This window comes from Musa acuminata, chromosome BXJ1-9, assembly GCF_036884655.1.
Source record: "Musa acuminata AAA Group cultivar baxijiao chromosome BXJ1-9, Cavendish_Baxijiao_AAA, whole genome shotgun sequence".
Lineage (NCBI taxonomy): Eukaryota > Viridiplantae > Streptophyta > Magnoliopsida > Zingiberales > Musaceae > Musa > Musa acuminata.
In genome coordinates this window covers 47,284,117-47,307,123 of record NC_088335.1, presented here as the reverse complement: position 1 = coordinate 47,307,123, position 23,007 = coordinate 47,284,117, and the positions used below count along the sequence as shown (strand labels likewise).

General features: G+C 36.8%; 3 protein-coding genes across 4 annotated transcripts; 2 read left to right on the top strand and 1 right to left on the bottom strand.

Moving 5' to 3' along the window:
- The first annotated feature begins 283 nt into the window (after positions 1 to 283).
- Positions 284 to 11,257, top strand: LOC135593892 (uncharacterized). The gene is made up of 12 exons (XM_065084211.1): positions 284 to 1,072; positions 2,935 to 3,137; positions 3,271 to 3,468; positions 5,483 to 5,554; positions 6,602 to 6,697; positions 7,167 to 7,246; positions 7,462 to 7,537; positions 7,740 to 7,950; positions 8,200 to 8,396; positions 8,717 to 8,822; positions 10,007 to 10,096; positions 10,260 to 11,257. The coding sequence occupies exons 1-12, from the start codon at positions 298 to 300 to the stop codon at positions 11,072 to 11,074; spliced, it is 2,919 nt and encodes a 972-aa protein (XP_064940283.1). The 5' UTR covers positions 284 to 297; the 3' UTR covers positions 11,075 to 11,257.
- Positions 11,258 to 11,896: 639 nt separating this feature from the next.
- Positions 11,897 to 13,328, bottom strand: LOC103999205 (zinc finger A20 and AN1 domain-containing stress-associated protein 8). Of its 2 annotated transcripts, none has more exons than XM_009420881.3 (3): positions 13,254 to 13,328; positions 13,075 to 13,141; positions 11,897 to 12,698 (listed from the first exon to the last, which is right to left on the bottom strand). In XM_009420881.3, exon 3 carries the CDS (start codon positions 12,685 to 12,687, stop codon positions 12,160 to 12,162), a length of 528 nt encoding a protein of 175 aa, XP_009419156.1. In that variant the 5' UTR covers positions 12,688 to 12,698; positions 13,075 to 13,141; positions 13,254 to 13,328; the 3' UTR covers positions 11,897 to 12,159. The 2 variants fall into 2 exon arrangements, with proteins under 2 accessions (XP_009419156.1, XP_064940284.1); XM_065084212.1 differs by having other exon boundaries at positions 13,260 to 13,328.
- Positions 13,329 to 18,006: 4,678 nt separating this feature from the next.
- LOC135593891 (uncharacterized) lies at positions 18,007 to 19,895 on the top strand. The gene is made up of 2 exons (XM_065084210.1): positions 18,007 to 18,883; positions 18,983 to 19,895. Exons 1-2 carry the CDS (start codon positions 18,245 to 18,247, stop codon positions 19,475 to 19,477), a joined length of 1,134 nt encoding a protein of 377 aa, XP_064940282.1. The 5' UTR covers positions 18,007 to 18,244; the 3' UTR covers positions 19,478 to 19,895.
- Positions 19,896 to 23,007: the final 3,112 nt, after the last annotated feature.

Here is a 23,007-nt window from a genome sequence, read left to right as displayed (position 1 = left end):
ACTATCCATAAAAAGGTTATAAACCGTTCCGTCTTAATTGCTTGCATAATCAAATTAATCATATGTTATTCTTTATTTATGTACAAGAATAATATTATTCCACGGAATGATCTGAAATAAATGTGATTCGCGTGATCCTCATAACCGTTTGTTCTCTGGACGATTGAAATAGGAAGAAGAATGAGACGAACGGTTATGCCTTTTCCTCAAATTTAGATTCTTTCTTTACTCTCCCCTTCCCCACCACCCACCAATACCCATAACAATAATCATAAATAAGAAAAGAAAAAGAAATTAATGCCCTCCCTCTCTCCTCCTCCTTTGATCTTTACGCTTTCCTTCGTCCCATTCTTTCTCCTTCCTCTCCCCCTTTTGTTGGTTACGGGATGTCTTCTCCTCTCTCTTAATTTGTTGTCACTCGCATCTCTTCTGCAATCGCCTTCATCCATGTCTGAGATCGACTCGGAAAAAGAGAATCGGAAAAAGACAATCGTTCATCGATTCTCCTTGTCGCTCACTTTGCATCGAATTGAGAGATCCATGGCGCTGCAGTTGATCTGTTGCTTTCTAGTGTTCTTGCTCTATGGCAATGTTTCCGGAAAGGAATGCACCAACACTCCTAATGAGCTATCTTCTCACACTGTTCGTGCTCAGCTTATGTCCTCCGAGAGGCAATCTTGGAAGGCGCATGCGCTCTCTGACTACCACTTAAACCCCACGGATGAGTCCGCGTGGATGGAGTTGGGACGGAGAGAAGTGCTGAATAAGGAGGTTGGTGTCGAGGAATTTGACTGGCTGATGCTCTACCGGAGCATGAAGGGTTTCGGCCGGGTCGAGGTGATCGCGAGGCAGCGAGGAGAAGATTTCCTTAGCGAGGTGTCGCTCCACGACGTTCGTCTTGACCCGGATTCCATGTATGGACGAGCACAGCAGACGAATTTGGAGTACTTGTTACTTCTTGATGTCGATCGACTGGTTTGGAGCTTTCGGAAACAGGCTGGTTTATCAGCTCCGGGTGAACCTTATGGAGGATGGGAGAGACCAGATGTGGAGATTAGAGGGCATTTTGTGGGTAAGTTGTTTGTAGGAGAACTATAACTCTAGTTGCTGGCCGCTCATGCTTTTTGCAAATTGCTTGTGGTGTTTCTTTCATATACTGATTGATCTTTTTGTGCTTGTTTTCTCACCAATTTGTTCATAATGGAAAAGCCTTTTATTGTTGGATTGGCTGGCATCAGTATATTCTTTTTTTTTTCCTTTTTGGATTGAGAGCTTAACATTTGATAAAGGATCTTAGTTTTCTAATTTGTAATATAATTGTAGTAATTTGTAATAAAGAATCTTAACATCCAATAGTTGTTTTAGATAAATTTGAAAGAGAATTGTCACACTGATGTTGCTTTTTGTGTTTTTCCAAATATCTACAAGCGGAGGACATTAATTGTCTTCCTGATGGTAATTGAACTACGGCTAGCATGTTCTTGCTGTTCCTGGTGTAAACGAATTCATTTTCTCTAGAAACCTAGAAGTTTTTGTCATTCATTATTTTTTTTAGATATCTTTGCTCTGTCCATTGTCTCCCTGGGATATGGATTCATCATTTGACATCAAAATTTCATGAACTCTGCTTCCATGTTTGATAATTTCTCTATCAGCTAAGCAGTTTGCCAGTAACTTTCCTACGTCTACTTAGAAATTTTGTCTCGATCAGAAGAAGCAGTCTTCTTCTGTAATCTCATTAAAGCTTAAAGAAAAGGAAAATGTTAGCTACAGCACTTCAACTGCCCCTTCAATTAGTTCTTGATTTGTTGCCCTTCATAGTTTTTCCTTCCTTATATATATGTATTACAGGATGTGCGTAGGCATGATAATGCACATGATAGAGTTTACTGGAAGATAGAGTGCCTAGCTCATGGGGAAAACCTGCCTGATGCCAACCGTTCAGCTACTTGGATGGTGGTGTTTTGCCCTTCAATTTTCTGTTGGGGTTGTCATGGCACACTAATTAATCTTTCTACTGCTGATACATTATCGAGATCTTTAGCTAAAATGAGTTGAATGAGACAGTGAGACTACAAATTGGCACCAGCGCCACAATAAAATCTAATAGAACACTTAAATCTCCTGTTTTATAATCAGTCAAGTTGGTTATGAAACATATATTGCATTTTAAATGTATAGCACAACGCTATCCTGTAATCTTCTGGTATTATAACAAGGAGAAACAGACTAATTGAAGTATCTTTTCCTTTGTTGTGTGAACATGTGAAACTTGAATATGTTGGTCTTAAATCCGAGTGCTTATCATGTATCACAACTGAGCCTTGTACTACATGGTTTATTTTTAATCAGATAACCTAGACCAATTAACTGTGTCTACCTATGAACTGATTTTGGCATCGAAGTGACCACTAGATGCCTTACCATAAAGGCTTACTTGGTGTAAGTCTTGGCCACAATTTATGAGTTGTTTAAACTTTAAAGTTTGTCCAACTTCTTGCTGTTTTTTCATTGATCATTAAACTAAATATTTATAATTGTTGCTGTTGTAATCATGTTAATTTTCACAGTTAATGTTCTAATGTGGTCACTTGTATAAGAATATGCTAATTATTTATTGAAGATCAGTGGCATGTTAATTTCTCATTGATTCAGGCAGAATGTAGTAGGAGTGCATGTGTAATGCTGAGATGACTTCTGCTTTATTGATTTTTTCCTATAAAGTTGATCAAAGTTGGTCTGGGGAAGTGAGAAAGGACGCAATGCCTCTTGGACTATCTAATACACTACTGTTCACTCATCTTAACAATCGTTATAATTACATATCTGTGCAGCATACCAGATTTCTATGGATATAACCATCTTTTCTTTGAATTCTTCCTAAAATTTGAGTTGATGATATGCTGTCATAATCTTGATCGCTGAGTTTTGCAGGGCACTATGTGAGTGCTTCTGCTCAAATGTGGGCTAGTACACACAACAGAACGCTATATGAAAAGATGTCATCAGTGATTGATGCACTTTATGAATGCCAGAAGAAGACAGGCACAGGATATCTGTCTGCTTTCCCTCCTGAATTTTTTGACCGTTTTGAAGCTATAAGAAGTGTTTGGGCTCCATATTACACAATTCACAAGGTAATTTATCAAGATTCTGATACTTGATAACTTGAATAAAATGCATTGCCATTGATTGCTGACATCTTCATCTTTAACTGCCATTGTCATTTGTTATTCTTCTATATTTAACCTAATGCTGATCTACTGACAGATCATGGCTGGCCTCCTCGATCAACATATATTAGCTGGTAGTGTCAAAGCATTGCAAATGGTGGTGTGGATGGCAGATTACTTTGGGAACCGTGTCAAGAATGTTATACAAAAATACAGCATAGAAAGACATTGGTCGTCTCTCAATGAAGAAACTGGTGGGATGAATGATGTTCTTTATAGGCTCTACAGTGTGACGGTAAATTACCTTGTGAACTTCGTATTGCAATTTGCAATTACATACTAGTAATATGGCTACACAATTGCCCACTTGGTCACTGTTTTGAATTCTGCAATTTTATACAAAACCCTTGAAGGGATACACAAAACACCTTTTTTCATAAATTTGACTAAAAAAATAACCATCTTTTCGCCATCCTGCCTTCTATGTTGGTGATTTACCCCTTGCTGTGCTTGTCTAGATGAGAGTGATGGGCATATCTGATGATCATGAGGTGATAAGCAATTGTTGCACAGACTATCATGCAGTCTTTAAGTAAATTTTAGTAGATCAATTAAGAAAAATGGCATCGTTTGGTTAGGTAAAATCGGATGAAGATTTATGTTGTGCACCTTGCTTCATGAAGCCTTTCTAGTAGGAAAATAAGTTCATTATTGGTCTTTTCATGGGTTCAAGTTATAAGAAAATCCATATATAATTTTGTCATTACCTATGGTTCTGGATCTTCTTGGTTGGATTAGTAGTCTCCTGAATTGTTGAAAGCATTTCCGTTGAAGGTAAATGTCTAACTCATTCTATCTCATCTTTTTACTACAGAGGATAATATAATCTTCCTATGTACATTCGCCATGTACACGTCTTTATTGTAATTAAAAATATAAAGAAGCCTTTTTTATTGAAAAATGAAAAAAAAGGAATTTACATTTTTCACTGTTACTTGCTATTTTACCAACCATTGGAAACTAATATTTTTTTCAGTTTTTTTATGTACAAAAATTTTTTTGCTACTGGTCAATATAATTGACAGTAATTTCTAATCGATACTTATGTTAAAGCAATAAGAGTGTTCTGTTTATATGATTATAGCATCTGTGCAGATGTCTTAGCATATCCAGGTTACTTAATTTACTATATGTAGCAGTTCATAGCAAGGTTTGCCGTACCGGACTGTACCGCCTGGTACGGGCGGTACGTACCGGTCCGACAGGCTAGCGGTACGCGGACCGCCCTGTACCGAGCACTGTAGCAGTGTAGCACTGCTATAGTGCTCGGTACACCTGAGTGTACCGCTCGGTACACCTGGGTGTACCGAGCGGTATACCGTACCGTACCGGTACCGAGCCCGGGTCGAAACGCCGGTACGGTACGGTACGACGAACCTTGGTTCATAGTATGCTTGATATTTGGTTATGTAGACTGCTTTCTGTGCAATTATTTTACTTAAATTCTTATCCTAATGCATGATCCACATGGATCAACTTCTTAAATAAAATTTCCTTGAATTTGTTTTCTGATTATCTTCTAAACTTTTGCTTTCATGTTGTTTCATATATAAAGTCAGCACAAAACTATATGAAACTTAGCTTGAAAGAAGCTCTTCTAGTTATTCATGGTGTGCGACATTGTTATAAGTTATAACTGCTTAAAGTTCTGATAATTTAAAATTCAATACCATTGCTTTGGTAGCAATATTGAGGTTATCCCAAGGTTTATCGTACCACAGCGTATTGCTCGATATGGGTGGCATGTATCTGCTCGATACGGGATCGGTATAGGTACTAGTTTGCCAGTACACCTCACCGTACCGTGTGTCAATACATTGGTACGGTTCGGTATGTAGTATATTGATGGTTGATCGATACACTAGTATGGACTAGTAAGGCAAACCATGGGTTATCCAATGTTGAAAGAATTGGGCTCTTAAGCTAGATGAAATAGTTTTGAATCTTTAGTGGTTAAAATTACTGCAGACATGTAAGTAATAGACAATTGTGGCATGGTAATATCAATAAAATTATATATATTTTTACTGCTCCAGTTCTCCAATGATCTAAAGTTGTTTAAAAAATTGTCTACTTCAAGAGCACCTGATATCCTAGTGAAGCTTGCAGTCCAAGCATTATTGGAATACTTTGTTAGTAAGAATCTTTTGAAAAAAATACTTGTATTTAATTTCTTGTTGTCGACAACTTTTTGGTCAGTATTGTAGGAACAAAAAGCTAAATCAGAGTTTCTTGTTTGACTAATGCAGAAAGATCAAAAGCATCTGGTATTGGCTCATCTTTTTGACAAACCATGTTTTCTTGGTTTGCTTGCAGTTCAGGTAATCATTCATGTCCCAGATCATAGTTCCCTCCCCTTTTTTTATAACTTTATGCATCTGCATTTCGGCTGGCCAACACTAAAATCACTTCAAATGGTAAAAGGTAGTTACTGGTTGTTCCTTCCTGTGTTTTTTATAACTTTATGCATCTGCATTTTGGCTGGCCAACACTACAATCACTTCAAATAGTAAAAGGTAGTTACTGGTTTGATCTTTCACATCTTGTGGCCTTTTGACAATAGATACAACTCTCCAGAAATTTGCCCACATGGTGGACAATCAACAAAAAATAGAAACTATATGCAGAATTGTTGAAGTGATGGAAAAAATATGATTGTCATAGAGTTCAATTATTTGATTTTTTTTAGCAATATATATTATTTTGCAGAAGATTCGTGGTTTCTTCTGTTGCTGCTTTCCTTCAATTACTCCAGCCCATAACATTCTTTTCCCAACTTAAAAACATTGTATGCCTTTCATGAGAATAATATGCTCCATTTTATCAATTCTTTTGACTTGGAATGTAATATATGAACTACTATGTCCAAAATAAGAAACATGGCAGCCAACATGATGAAAGGACATTAGTTCGAGAATAGAAACGAAAGCTTTTGGGAGGCAACAAGTAAAATAAAAAAAAAAAGGGAAGAGGACACACATAAATTTGAGAAAAAAATAAACCAGATGCTTGTGATGTATAGTTATTTATTTTATCCAAAATTGTTCTCCTTTGTGGTCTCTCCTCCCTCTGTCTCTTACCTTTCAAGTGTCATCAATCATGCCCAATGCAGGCAAAATATTATGACAATTTCTTTTGACAAGGTATCTCATAGGCTACCATATCACTTGCTTTAATTACATAACGTAAACCAACCAATGCCAACAAACTGGTGAACATACATAGTGATTGAAGCTTAAAGTGAATGTTATGTGATGATGAACATATTGTTGTAAAGTGCACAATATGTTGTAATAACAACAAAATGTCATTATCTTTGTAATCTTGTCATGCAAAACAAGCTAATAGTTTCATATTTCTAATGGCAGGCTGACAGCCTTTCTGGTTTTCATTCAAATACACATATCCCAGTTGTTGTAGGAGCACAAATGAGATATGAGATCACAGGTGATCCACTATACAAGGTAATTGTGTCTTTAACAAGGAATTATTTTTTTAATATCTGAAGCTACACTCTACTGATTACATCAATAGTGACATCTGAAAGATGATCAAAATAGTAGTAGATGCCATCTTCTTTCTCTTTGAACTTGGTATGTATCGTTTGCAGACTGAGGCCTTGTGTTAACTATGTTCTTTCAAGGGGCACAAACCAGCTGCTCAGGCTGGATCTCTTGCAGTTGTTGTCTTTTACTTCTTAGCATTTCTTTAATTGCTTTCTTCTATGATGTTACATGGCAACTTTTATGTTTGTTTGGGGTGCCATTTGTCATTGTTGTGTAGCCAGTACACCAGACCATTTAGAAGTCAAAGCCAGTCAACAATTGCTAAGTGCTCATGTGTAATCTGTCCTTCCATTTTTTAGAACAGTATATTTTAGAACTTGTCTCAAAATGTAGAATGATCTGGCTAGACACTCAATTCATCTTTCAGGATATTGGTGCGTTTTTTATGGATGTTGTGAATTCTTCCCACAGCTATGCTACAGGAGGAACCTCAGTTGGCGAATTCTGGTAACATGATTATTGGTAGCTTTTGTTTCCATTTACTACTTTGACTGATAGGTAATTTGTCGAATTGTTCATACGATGATGAATCTTGAAATATCATGCCAATATGTGACCTTTAGTTTCTGAAAAATATTTTACGGTTTCTGTATTCTAGAAATGGTATAATTTAAGATGTTCTTTTCTTCTGTTACAGTCTGTCTGTTAACTTTGATGTGTAGGTCTGATCCAAAACGTTTAGCAGATACACTAGGTACAGAAAATGAAGAATCTTGCACAACTTACAACATGCTTAAGGTGCAGCAACCTTGCTTTTGCTAGTATTACCTACCTCTTCTTCAGAATATACAATTATTAATTAACATCTAAGGTTCTCACTACAATCGAGACCAGGAAAAAGGTTACCAAGGTGTCAAAACTTGAAGATGTTTATCTCACATAGAGTGTCATTTCTCAGGGTATATCATTTTCTTTTTTTTAAATGTATGCCTGTCTGCAGGTATCTCGCAACTTATTTCGTTGGACAAAGGAAATGGCATATGCTGATTATTATGAGAGAGCAATATTGAATGGCGTGCTAAGCATTCAAAGAGGGAAGGAGCCTGGAGTGATGATTTACATGCTTCCACTGGGGCGTGGACACTCCAAGGCAAGGAGCTACCATGGGTGGGGAACAAAGTTTGATTCATTTTGGTGTTGTTATGGAACAGGTAGTGTGATGTTCTTCCTGAGCCTCTCTGGTTTTTTAGCTATCAAAAGCTGTATCTTTTTCTTTCCACTTCTGTAAACTTAATAATTATCTATTATGCAGTGACTGCATGACCATAAATTCATGGAAATTCCCAGTTGATAGCCTCTGATGACTTGGAACTTGTCTACATTTTAACTGATCCTTTTTGATGTAATATTTTTGAAGATCATACGATGGGTATTCATTCTTTCTCTCTTTGTTTTTGCAGGAATAGAATCATTTTCAAAGCTAGGAGATTCTATTTATTTTGAGGAGAAGAGAACAACACCAAGCCTTTATGTCCTACAGTATGTATCAAGTTCTTTTATTTGGAGATCTGCAGGGATTGAACTCAAGCAGAAGACAAAACCTGTTAATTCCTTTGATCCTTATCTCCAAGTATCCATAACGATTTCAACTAATAAGGTACCATGAAGCAATTTAATTACTGTTGGGTATAAATAAGATCAAGACTTGAATAATCCACAGATATTACCTGTAGATATCAATCTTGCTCTATATGGATTATGCATCATTTACACAATAAACTTTGATACTGATAATAATACTCTTCATACATAGAAGTATTCAGATTAGCTTTGTCACAACATCAATGCTCTTTTGATGGATTCATTCCTATCAGAAAAAAAAAATCAATCAAGGGCTTTTATTAATGTCATAAGAACTAGTTCCATTGAAAGACTTATAAAGATCTAATTTATTTTATATCTTGTGTCCACGTGTAGTCAAGTAGTCAAATTTCAACTTTGAACCTGAGGATACCATCTTGGACATCTTTAGATGGTGCAAAAGCAACTCTAAATGATAACAATCTGCAGCTACCATCTCCTGGTATGATTTTGTTCCATCTTTTCTTTGAGATAGATCTCATGGCTTTTATAGGTTTCAGTTATATCTTTCCTTCATGCCTATTGCTGTCCACGTAAACTTATATGAGCCTTAGAGCATAATGCCAATATGTATCATCAGTTCCAGTAGCAGTACAGAAGTAGTTATCAGGAAACAAGTCTTCAATTTCTTTAAATCTGATCAATATTGAAGTACAAAGACTTGTATGAGATGCTAGTTATTGAAATGAGTTTCTTTTTCTTCATGTATGGAAATTTAGTAAATAAATGGTCAAATAAGTCCAACTTTACTACTTTATATGATTTCTGAACCCCCATTGATCAACATCCACTACTGGAAAGGAATGGGATATGTATTTTGGACAACTCAATAATAAGTCTTTGTTTTTGTTCTCCATGACTGATATCTTTGATCTTTCTTTTCCCTGTTTGACGTTGAAGCGGTTGTAGGTTCACCATCAGCAGCAATAGTGCATCTTTCCCTTTCCCTGCCTTCATTTTTACAATTCCTGTTCCTGTTTTCCCAAGCACTGAATTGACAATTTCTATGCTGTCAGTTCTCCGTCTTCTCTCCCTCAGGCTTTTTGGAATCTGAGTGCTATGTTCACTTGTAGATTCCAGTCTCATTCTACTTCATGAAGTTTACCTTGAGCTTGGAATGTTGGATCTTGTTGGTTGCTTAGCTTTGTTTCTTGGTTATCATGAACAAGGTATGCAATACCGTACCGTACCGGTATTTCGAAGTTGGCTCGGTATGGTACCGAGCAGTTTTAAATATTTCTTCCTCTTCCTGTAGCACTGTAGTACGTTCCGTCCGGTAGCGGGCGGTCTACGTCGGTATGCCATCGGACCGGTATGTACCGCCCATATCGGGCGGTACCATTCGAAATTATATACCATGATCATGAAGTTGGCTAAAATATGCTTTTCTTGGAATTTAAACACAATGTTAGCCAGAACAATAAACCGTTCTTATAGAGAGAAAAAAAGTTTGAAGAGTTCAGACTTGGTTAAGCTCCTCGTTTGGGGCATAAGCATATGTCAACAATCTTGTCCTTGGTTCAAAATCCAATTTTGTGTTTGCATCTAAGGCTGCAAACTGTAGCTTGTTTTGATACTTGGTTGCCTTTGTTCTGCAAATTTTCTAACAGCAATGTGTTTTGGCAGGAAATTTCATTTCTGTGACCAGAAATTGGATGTCAAATGACATCGTGACTGTTACATTGCCTCTCAGATTAAGGATGGAGCGCATACAGGGTTAGTTCACAGAATTATTTCACTTTTTTGTTTTCTTCTTTGGCTTCTAATTGAGAACCTTTTAGAGGAAAGCACAATCAATTTGTTTTGCTGACAGTAATATATATATTGGGAGTAGATTCAACCGATCTGACACTTGAATTTGATCCATGATTTCTGGCAGATGATCGGCTTGAATATGGATCTCTCCAGGCAATTCTTTTTGGACCGTATCTTCTTGCAGGTCTGACCAATGGCGACTGGGACATTAATACTGGGAATTCCAGCTCTATCTCCGACTGGATCACGGCCGTTCCAGCTTCATATAGTGGTCAGCTGATAAGCCTCACGCAGGAGACCAACAGCAAGATGCTCGTCTTCACCAATTCCAACGGCTCACTGACAATGGAGGAACTGTCCATTGAGGGGACTAATGCGGCTATCCACGGAACATTCAGATTTGTGTTCCCCGAGAAGGCGGCTGCTGTCCAGAGCTACGTTATGCTGGAGCCATTTGATCTTCCTGGCACAACGGTGGTGCATCGAGGCCCGAACAATGGGCTTGCAGTGTCATCATCGTCGACTACTCCTGGTGCTGATGCCATGTTCAACATAGTACAGGGGTTGGATGGCGAACATGGGACGGTGTCGTTGGAGTCGAGCACCCAACGAGGATGTTTCGTGTGTGGCATCGGTGGATCGTATTTCTCTGCTGCGGGGAACAAGACGGTTCAACTGATCTGCCCATCGGACTCGGAGCTCGACATGATGTCTTTCCGGCAGACTGTGAGCTTCACTCCTGTTGCCGGAGGGTTGAGGCAGTACCATCCTATTAGCTTCGTGGCCAACGGAGTCAGCCGGAATTTTCTGCTGGAGCCTTTGCTGAGCTTGAGAGATGAGACATACACTGTCTACTTCGACATCCACCAACAAGGCAATCCAGCGATCGACAACTTTGCCAGAGCCACCTTCACGCCCGTCGAATATGACACATCGTGATGTGTGTTACGTTGATGGGTCGCAGCCAATTCTCGACGGCAGCCAGATGTAAATATGTTTGTGTCGTAATCTATAAACTCATTTGACTGAAAGATTATAGAACAGCATCCATCTGTCATATTTGTGGTGCCGAGATTACATCTATAGAACAGAGCAACAGAATATATCATCGTTGCTGTCTGACATGAGTTCGCAGTGAGTCCTAAATCTTAGATTCAAGGAACCATTCTCAAAGCACCACAACCAACCTAAATCTTCTGCACCTCTCTACTGATACTTGAATATAACACTACCCATGTATCATAAAACTGCACAAGAATTCATTGTCTACAAAACCAAACACAACAACAACAGTAACAAGCCTTAATGACTTGACCATTTTTGATCTACCAAAACCTAGTCCAGTAGATCATATGCTGCTAAAACTAAGTCTCTCCGTTGATAGCATGCTCATGAGTCATAATTTTTTCTTGATAATATAGATATTGTGGCCAATTAAAAACCAGCAATACAAGACCATAGGACTTCGAAGCCGGGGACAGACGAAATCATAGATTTACAAACCTAAAAACCCTTTATGTAACAACAGAAAAAGAACAGCTCCAAGTTCCAATTACCTCAAATTTGTTCCACTTTGGAGAAATGGACATATTGCAAGACGGGTATTAAGGGCAAAACATGAACCCCAACCTTCCCAATGGCATTCCTCAATAACCACAATTCAGATCATCGATCCAAAATGTTTCTCCATACCATACAATCAATAAAGCAAATTATAAAACTGATGCGGCATAAGCTAAAAACTTCCCAAAAACATAGAACTGAACTCAACACATTGGCAATAATTACTATCACTAAATAAATATAGCATAACATCCACGATGGTACGTAAAAAGCATCAGATCATAAACCAACATATGTAATCCACCAACCAAGCACAAATAACAGCTCACACAATTACGTATTGATGCCCTAGGTATCACTCCACTCATTTTAGCAACAAGGACATCGCAAAGCAGCCAACCGAAGGGAACGCTTGGATAACAAGAACACTGAACCAGAGCTCAATGGCCTCACCCATTGCTTTAGATCTTGTCAAGCTTCTCAGCCTTAACCACAGGGTTCGCTTTGGCAATGGCATCCCTGGCAGCTCTCTGGTAGTCGAAAGGGCAGCCATGCTTGTCCGAATAACGATGCGTAGTGCAGAAAAGATCCCCGCATCGACATTGAAACCCTGTCAGACCGACCCGTTTCCTGCATGTGCTGCACCTATTTGGACCATTTTTTGCCTTTGCTTCCCCAGAACCACTTGAGCATAGAACTTCTGGTGATTGTGAAGGAATGGCCTTTAGCTCCCCAGAGACAATTGTCACATCTGTTACAGCAGAGATTACAGGCTCCTTGCCATTACTGCTGCAGATATCACCGCCACTGCCATTCACAAGATTGTCAATGGAGGATGCTGCAAGCTTGGCCTGCTCCTGCTTCAGAATCATTTCCCTGTGGCACTTGGAGCACATATTCATGGTCGCCGCACTTCCGAAGAATCCACAGTTGTTGATGCACAGGATCGGGCCCTCGGGAGCTTGGCATCCAGTCTCATCGTGATCCATCTTCAAGTTTGCTATACCACAATGACCATCAATTATATGCCTAATTAGTCTAAACTGAAACCCTAAGATAGATCATTCAGATAAGTTCAAAAAATCCAAGTATCAGAAACCCCATTTCGTCCAACAATTTAAATACCAAGAAGAAGATTCCTGATCACGATCAAAAAAATTAAAGCCTTTATCCCATAAATCCCTAAAGAAGTCTAGTTTATTCCAAAACAACAAATTTTACATCAGGAAAGACGTACAGCGACAACATACAGAATTCAATTTGGGTAGAGTAATCAAGAATACGCATAAAAAAGATATAAACTAAAAGAAAGCCGGATGATTTCAACCCAACGATGAGCACTTTTATGCCCCCAACAACAAAAGAATGCAACTCACCTGCTCGAATCTGCTCTCAAAGGCGACTGTTTTCCCTCTCGGTCAGTAATAATAAGCTTGGACGAGCCTGGCGATTGAAAAAAGGGGAACAGAGAGCAGAGCAAAAAATTCAAATCAACCAGCCTCGGCGATCGATCATCACAAAAAAGGAACGACAGCCAGCGTGTTAAAAACCTAACCCTAACCCTAGAAACCAGAGAGCTCCTCCTCGGAACGGTGCGATCGTGGCTGGGAAGATCCAAGTTAGATATGTGCTCATCCTCTGCTATCTTATCTTATGTTCCGCACTATATTGATATGCGTGCACTGAATCCGCCGTCCACGTTTCACTTAAGGACTGCTGATGCTCGATATCGATCGCTCGTGAGAAAATGGACGGTGATCTAAGGATGTCGCCTATGAAACCATTATGAGCATACTTTGCATAAGAACAATGTCACTTGTAAATGATACCATTCTAATCCATTGGGTTGACTGTATCCATCTGTTGTTATCGTTAATTTCTATAAGAATAATAGTTTCCTTTCCCTTCCTTTTTAGACTCACTTAAATGAATCAGCACATTATATTTATTTATTTATTTATATTGATAAAAGTATATCATATAAAACTGATTTTATGAATATAAACAAAATATTGTCAGTAAAAAACATATTGTTATGGAAAATATCAAATATAAAATACAAGATAATATAATGATATTGTTTATATAAATTTAATCATGAAATGAATAAAAACCGCTTGAACATTAGCATATAAGGTTTTATGAAGCTTTAAAAAAAATATTTTGGAAACCTAAGTTACGTTATTTTGGAGGTCTTATTTAAAAATATTGGAACTCACCTTCCAATGTTTCAAAAATTCTAGATTTTCAAGAAACTTTGAAGGAATGGCTTGCTAAGTCTTTAAGATAGGGTTTTTACTAATTCCATTCATTAAAAAATTAAATTTGTATCATTTTTTTTAATTTTATTAAATTTAAGCTTAATTTATTATCAGTTTGGGTTAAAAAAAATATGTGAGTAAAGAAAAAAAAATAAGAATTGAGTTGCACTATTTTTAGGATTATAATATACAAAAATAATATAAGATACAAGGTAACTTTTTTAAAAAAAAATAAAATTTTAAAAAAATAAAAATGTCTTACAAAGTTTGAAATGAACTATATATAATTGATTTTTTATTCAAAAAAGATTGAATTTGTATGGATTTTTTAATTTTGTTCAAAAAAGATTCAATTAATGTATTGAATTTGTATGAATATTATCAAAGAAGATTATGTTAAATACCATATTTCGATGATAAATTATTGAACTAATATACTTTTGAGATAAGTGACGTAATAAATACTTCAATCATACACTCGGACCGAGACAAATATCAAGCTAAATGATTGATTAATGTGTCAAAGGATAGACTTCATGCTAAAGGTTTTAACATCATATCGAAAGGATCAAATATTACGTCAGAAGATTGGACATCGTGATAAAGACAATATGTCGAAGGAGTAAGTGATATGTCAAGAATAAGACAATATATCAGAATGTTCAAATAAAGAATCGTACATCGGAAGACATGTCAAATGTTTCAATATTTTGTTGGACAAAGTTGTTGACCCAACATAAAAATATTCTATCGTTAATTTGAGTAATTTTCTAGTTGAATTAGAGCTCAAACTTGCAACACCCTTTAGGCTTAAGTTTAGGTTGAAATTAAGCCAGAAGGCCATACCATCAAGCTTAAGCAATGATACCATATGAGTCAACCAACGAAAAAAAAAAAAAAAAAAGTATTAACAACCTTACTGACAATAGTACAATCAATAAAGGTGGTGCCTAGGTTGACGATAGTATCACTTGGACTCTAATATATCAATGGTAGTATTACTAGAGTCCAGTATTAAAGCTCGTGTCAAAAGTTACGATGGTAATACCACTCAGTACTGATAATAGTACCACTTCGATCCCAAAAATTTGATAATTTAAATTTTTAACTTTATTTTTTAAGTCATTTGAGGGTTATAAATACTCTATCCGGGCTCGACTAATAGAGCATATATCCTTGAGATTAAGAAGTATTATATGCTCTTATTTTGAGCATATCTTATGTCTTCTCTACTTTAGTTTAGTTGTAATACTAGGTTACAAAGTTGAGAGATCTTTTCAAAGAAAAAATGAGTGTTAAAAGTTCTCGTCTAAGTTTAAAAAATAAGAAGGTTATAAAAGATTATTGATTTTCACTTGTTGAAAATAATATCGTGGGTGAAAGTCGATAACCTTGATGAAAAGAAAGTAGATATAGGTCAAAAAAAAATTTAACCGTAATAAAAATTAATATGCTTGTCGTTACTCACATTTTACTTATAACTTAGTATTATTCTTTTTACTCGTAACTTTTACTTTTACTCTAATGAATCGAGTTTTTAAAATATATTTTTTATTAAATTTTAAAATATTTAAAATTACTATAACACTAATTCACCCTAGCATACTGCTTAGGGCTATTAAGATCTTTAATAGGTTCTATTTAAAAAAAAAAGATATGAGTTATAATGTTTTCCAATGTGATTATATATATTTTTCAATCTTATTTAGAAAAGTAGTAACTTTGTTTAAAAGAGTGTAACTCACGTCTTAGTTTTTTTTTACAAAAAATTTTAAATTTCAGCAAACATTAGAAATGACTTACAAAGAAGTAAATATTTAAGTCTTAAAAATAGGTATTTTCACATAAATTACACTATCTTTACTTAATTTATTACAATTATAGCAACAACATCAAAATAAGTATTTGAGTATGAAATTAATAAATATTCTAATATTTAAACACTACGTAAGATATTTATAAAAATATCATTTTTTGATTATTGAGTTTTTATTTACCCATTTATGTTAATTATTTTAAATATTAGTTATAAAATTATATTTATTGGGTTATCTTTATGATTTTATTATCATTTTATTATAATATTCAAATTATATCATTTATATTATATTTTACTTTTTACTCAATAATTTGATTTGATTTTATTATTTCATCATAATATTATATTCATAATTTTAAGATTAATATTTTATTTTATTAATATAAATAGATAAATATTAATATTATTTAATTTTATTTAATAATATTTATTTTGAAGCAGTTTAAGTTTCGGGTTTCTAATTTGATTCAATTTAATGGGTTGATTCAAGTTAACAACAAAAGGAATGAGTTTTTAGATAATTGGCCCTATCTATACTAACGATAATATTTAGTATGGATTGTCATCCTTGAAGAAACTTTGGATTGAGGAAGAGGGCTAATTATATATTACCTTTGTAGTTAGATTTCTTTAGTATTTCGGTACTTATATTTATAAAATTTATATTATAATCTCTATAGTTATGATACTGAAATATTTAACCTCATTTACTTTAATACTATCATTTTATTAACGAAAGATACAACAAGTGATAACACGTGTAGAAATTACATAAAAATGATGAATAAAAAGATAATTTTAATGTCATAAGTAAGACATTTACATTGATGTCGTTTTACAATTGCATTGGCAGGAGATGAGACAAAGGCCTTGCATCCTGCCAATGTAGATGTAGAGCAATACAACATTGGCGTAGATATAGAGGCACCGAGGAGGAAGTGGAGGGAGAGCAACGATGAGAGGTGAGGTGAAGGGACAGGAGGAAGAGGATAATGGCTGCATCGATGCAAATGTAGAGCGATATCGATGTAGATGCAAAGTATTGACATATACGGCTTCTGCTCTGCATTGCCTTACATTTGTATTAGCACCAACGCAGATGCCAAGCGATGCCGATGCAGATGTAGAGTATCAACATGTATAGCTTATGCTTTGCATCATCTTGCATCTGTGTTAGTACCAATACAGATGTTGAGTAATGCATAACAACGAAAGAGAGAAGAAGGATGAGAGATCAGGGAAAGGGAAAAGAAGGATAAACATCGCTTTACAAATGTGTCGGTATTGACGTAGATGTAGGACCATGCAAAATAGAAGCCACATATGTATAGCAGAGTGGTGGTGTCACTTTACATTTGCATTGACATCACTCTATATTGACTTTGATGCAAATGTAGGGCGATGCAGAGTAAATGCTGATGCTCTGCATCTGTGTCGATGCTGCTCGGCATCTGCATCGACATGGTCATCGTCCTTATCCTCTTCCTCTTCTCTCTTTGTCTCATTTCTTATCATCGCTCTCCCTTCTTTTCCTCCTCTTCCTCCTATGTCAAGAAGTTACAAAAGTCTCTTAACTCTACCTCCAAGACTTCACATAACCCATCCCCAAGGATATCCCCGCATCATTCTCATCAATCATTATATTCACAACCACAACAATCACTCATGGTCTCCAATGGTGCTGTCATTTGTCACCACCATAATAGTCGACTAAGAAAAAATAAAAATATAATTAATATATTAAAATTATTATTTTTACCCATGGGCTATATTTTTTGTTAGTAAAACCAACGACAGGATAAATAGAGCTAAATATTTTATTTTTATAATTATAAATATTTTGATATAAATTTTTTAAATATAGGGATCAAAATATTAATGAGATCTAATTATAAGAATAATTAGTAATTAATCCTGAGTAACATGAGTCATTTATTTATATAGAAGAAACACTCTCATGTATCTTTTATCGTCTTTAATATCTCACTTTCCTTTTATTGTTATCAATACCTCGTCATATTTCCTAATTCCCTAACTACGTTGCTCGCTCCAAAGACTATAATCATCTATGCTTCGAAGTTTAACGATATATATATATATATATATATATATATATATATATATATATATATATAATCCGATGATATCGATGCGGTGCTATCAAAAGTATGCGGAAAGGTGTACTGCTATCAGAAGTGTGCCACTAATGTGTTTATGTAGCCGAGTAAAAGCAGCTCAATCTGTTAAAGACGCCATTTTTATCTCCAACCCACCCCTGAGTTGTTCCCCAAAACTCTCACGTTTCGCCCGTTTTCATCTCAAAAGTCCCATCTTTTTGTACAAACCCTCGCATTCCGTTTCTGTTTGATCCATTTTACCTATGCTAAGCGATTGCTGCATCACCGAATCATTCGAATCTTGGGATATCTAGGGTTTTTTTTGGCTCCGATTGGGACGCGGGCGGGCATGAATAATCCGATTTTGGGCGGTCCCTTGCTCCCAGGATCTGCTGCCGGGTTCGACTCCTCCGTCAATCAGCTCCACCCCCACTTCCGCTCGATCGCCGCCGCTGCGCCGTCAACCGCCGGCCTGGACCCTGACCACCAGATAGGCTCGCTCTTCGCCCCCTCCTCTGGGACCACCGCCACTAGCGACGACGAGGACCACTTCCCGGCTCCCGCTGGCGACGAGAATGACCATGAGTCCCACTCCTTGCCCGCTTCCGAAGCCGGCGGGAGCAAAAAAGCCTCGCCTTGGCAGCGTATGAAGTGGACCGACGAGATTGTGCGGCTGCTGATCTCGGTGGTGGCATATGTTGGGGATCATGATGACGGTGCTCTGGAAACCTTTGACGGGTCGTCAGCAGCAAAAAGGAAGCACGGGGCCACGCTCCAGAAGAAGGGCAAGTGGAAGACTGTGTCGAGGTTGATGCTCGAGAAAGGTTGCTATGTCTCGCCCCAGCAGTGCGAAGACAAGTTCAATGATCTCAACAAGAGATACAAGCGTCTGAATGAGATCCTTGGACGAGGGACGACCTGTCAAGTTGTCGAGAACCCCCTCCTTCTGGATTCGATGCACCACATCTCTCCAAAGGCTAAGGACGATGTGAGGAAGATCTTGAGCTCGAAGCACCTCTTTTATCGGGAGATGTGCGCCTATCACAATGGGCAGAAGATGCTGAATTGCCATGATGTCAATTTGCAGGTCTGTCCAGTCCCAAAACTCGCCCCTCCCAGTAGTCTTATGGAGGATGAAGAGGAAGACGAGGATGAGGGCAATGACATTGGGGATCATGATGAGTGGAGCTATGAACTGGGGAAAAAGGGCTATGAGAGCTTCAGGGTTGAGATAGATGGAGTACTTCGGGACACAACAAAGTCACCATGGGAGCAGTGGGAGTGGTTTAAAAGACGTGCATTGCAGCTCGAAGAAGAGAGGGTGGATGTTGAGGCTGAGGCATTGGAACTGGAGAAGCGACACTTCAAGTGGCAGAGGTTCCGGAGCAAGAAGGATTGGGAGCTTGAGAGGTTGAGGCTGGAGAATGACAGATTGAGATTGGAGAACGAGTGCATGATATTACAGGTGAGGCAGAAGGAACTGGAACTGGATATCAGATGGTCTAGAGACCCACTGGATTCTAGTGGTCGAAGGATGGAGGGGGAGCAGGTAAGAGATCCAATGGAGTTAGTGATGTTATAGTAAGATATTGTCCTCTTTTTTAACTGTTTGTGTTAGTAGAGAGTGTTGTCTTTTTTAGTTTTGCATGTTGCCTTTTGTAGTTAGGAAGGTACTATCTGTAGGTCTTATTTCCTATAACTGCTGAAGTATGCCCGCAAACTGATTCACTTTTACTGGCTGACCATGTACTTCAATTCTTGAGGTGTAGCAAAAATCCTGTAAAAGTGAGGATCACCTGCTATATGAATTATGTACCTTTTGTTGGTTGGAGGCAGGATAATATTTTCGCATGCTAAGCACGGTGTAACCAGCATTTATATGCAAGGGACATGATATGTATAGCTTAATCATCTGTCGGATATAATTATCATATTGTACTTATTTTAAAATGTAGCCTGACTTAAATAAAATTCTGATATAAAATCTGCTCTTTGTTCTACCTGCTTAGATTTTTGCTTTTTGATAAGAACTGATTTGATTAAACAGCTGGTGATTGTTGTTTTAGTTGCTTTGTTCTGAGCCTTGAATTGAATTGCTAAGTACAGACGCATCCAACACAGCACCCATGTTTTTGACCACACCAATAACTAGTATGTTAGTTCCTTTGTCACTGGAATTGGATCATTTTGAATAACAAGTGAGAAACGAAACAGCTGCTCTCAGTCTTTCTGAGTACATTCAAATATATTTGTTTCATGGATCAGACAAGATGCAGTTTAGTGAAACTTGTGGCAGTGAGTCATTGTAACAGACCTAAAATTGGTAAGTCAATTCTTTCACTCAAAATGCTTCTCTTAATGCAAAGATAATGTGGTGTCACTATATATAACTTTACTAGGTCTGAGTGAAATGAATTGCTGTGATACTCTCTAAGCAGCAGCAGCAACAGGTCTCCTAATATTTAGGTTTCCTGTATACATTCTCTAAACCTTTCAGTTTCCACAAAGTAGCATGTTGCTTTTTCAAATTGGGTTGTTCAAGCTGAGAAAATAATGGAATTCTAGAGCTTGTTTAATGCCAGTGAAAACATTGGTGGCAACTCAGAAGCTAAAGAAGATGGTGTTGGATATGGTGCTTTTTAATTGTTGAGTTTAGATTTTTTGTAAGACCAAGTAGTTGGTGTTTTGGAAAGCTTGCAAAATTTTAAATTTTCCGGCAATTGCCTAGTTTTTGTTATCTACTTATCAATTGAAAGGTGGAAAAGGAACAATTGTCCTTTTCAATGATTGGAGGCTCCAGAATCCCAGCGGTTATACTTTTTGAGAGCAAATAAGAATGACTGTGACCTAGCTGAAGAACCAGTTTGTACTAAATTAACTCTTGAATTAAATGGATTATCTAAATAGCAGAAGTTTATGGTTTGTCATTTAAGTCTAAAATAATGTACAAAGGCACAATTATGCATAACTATTTGGAAATCATATATATGTACATATTACAGGTTGCTTCAATTGTTTGAATCACACAGCTTCTGTTAGACCCTCACACTAATAATTTAGTTCTTCTCATGGATGACTGTGACGAGGATCTATAAGCAATACTGTTTGTAGGTTGGCTACAGGATTTGTAGTAACTTAAGTGGAAACAAGGGATTATTTCTTCCTGTAAGCCTTACTAGACATGAACATTTCTTTTTTGGCTGCTTGACCATTCAATTTATGATGTGGCACAAGGTTTGTCAACAGAATTAAACAGTACTTGTGGCATTTCTCTTTTCTGGTTGGCTCATGTAGGATTAGCAAGTAGTTTGAAAGATTCATTTACTGTCAGCGTGATTAGGTGAGCTTTTTCTCCACATGCTGCATCATTTAGTAGCAAAAGTGACTGCTTCTAGTTTTCCCCCCCAAGATCATCAACCCAATTTGCTGCAGAATAATTTTCATATTAGTGGACTCAAATTATATAGATAACTTCCACTCTAGCAACTTGCTGATGATCCACTTGATTTTATTATAGCTCATTCTGTGGATTGGTTCAGTGCTGTGTGATTTATTGATTTACACTCCTTATTGATTTACACTCAAAGAACCTTCTTGCATTGCATCTTGATATAGAAATTTCACTTGTTAGACATGTTTATTTTGTTTCAGTTACGATGTCAAAGCTTCTCTTCAAACAGAGGCCTTGTTTCTAGAATTTTTCTTTGATAAAAAATTAACCAAAATTTAGCATTGTTGTTCCTCTTTGTAATCCTAGTTTAGTCATGTTTATCATAATCGAGATTTCTGATTGTATTTAAGTTTCTTATGGGGAAACCAAAGTGGACAAAAGTTGTGTCAAACGTTTCTATGCACTGTTTCGCTTAATCGTCAATATATTTATTATGTTCCTTCACTTTTATACACGAACGGTATAGCTCATGATGCTTGGTTAGGTATGAGGCATGGATTAGTGAGATGGACACTTATTTCTACGGCCATGGGTACTCATGTTAGCATATCAATGACATTGTTCTGTGCACCACGTTGTTGCACACGTATTGTCCGAGGAAGCTTGCACTTTCCTCTACATGCAAATGCAGTTTGGAAACACGTTTCTGAGCTTGAAATTTAAATCAATTAGCTTGAGAAACTTGGTACAACAGCAATAGCAAAAGATATGAGGAAGTGGAAGTTGCCAGGATGACAAAACATTTTGTATCTTCACATTTGTGTGGAATGAGTAGTGATTTGGTTATGAGTGATTGAGATGACAAAAATTTTTGTATCTTCACATTTGTGTTGGAATGAATGGTGATTTGGTTATGAGTGATTGAATTGAATATGTATTATCCTCCAAACCTCTGGCTCAGGTGTTTGATGTTTGAAAAGATGGTGATTGAATTGTGAGTCATCCTCGTTCTACAATGTTAATCTCTATTCTGAAGGTTCTTTGTGAAGCTCTTGCATTCTCCACAAATCAGGTGAATTTTCTTTTGAATCGGCATGTAATTGAAGGTGTGCTTCTGACAATGAGGTGATTTGGAACAATCTATTCTTGCCTGCTACGTATCAATAGATTAAACAGGAGATTACTACAAATTTTCTATGCTTGTATTGCAGAATGGTTTACTGATAGTACTCAGCACCACTTTGAATGTCCCTTTTTGGGAGAAGTGCGGGGATCATAATTGTTAGATGTATCATTTCTCATCCTTTTCAGGTTTGGTCTCATGAGTTTTTAATGATTAATTCAATATTATTCTAAGAAAAATCTCATTTGAAAGTGTTTTCTTATTGTAACTTTTATTCCTTATGGCCTGAAATCATATGGATATGGAGATTATGAAATATTTCCATATATGTAGGAAATTATAGAATATCAATGCCAAGATAGAGGATAATGCTAAAAATAAGGTTGTTCTTGAAAATTAGGCAATTTTCCCAACATTGAAGTTGATGATGATTGGCTCTGTTCTTCTTTTGTCGGATTGGGATGCATTCGTAGAGATTAACCGAACCCATAAATGAATTGCTGAATAATAAATGGCTACAAACATATTCGTATAAACGATATACGAATAAGAACGGTGCATCTGATCGGATTTTTAGATTTGATCAGATCCTGATTCG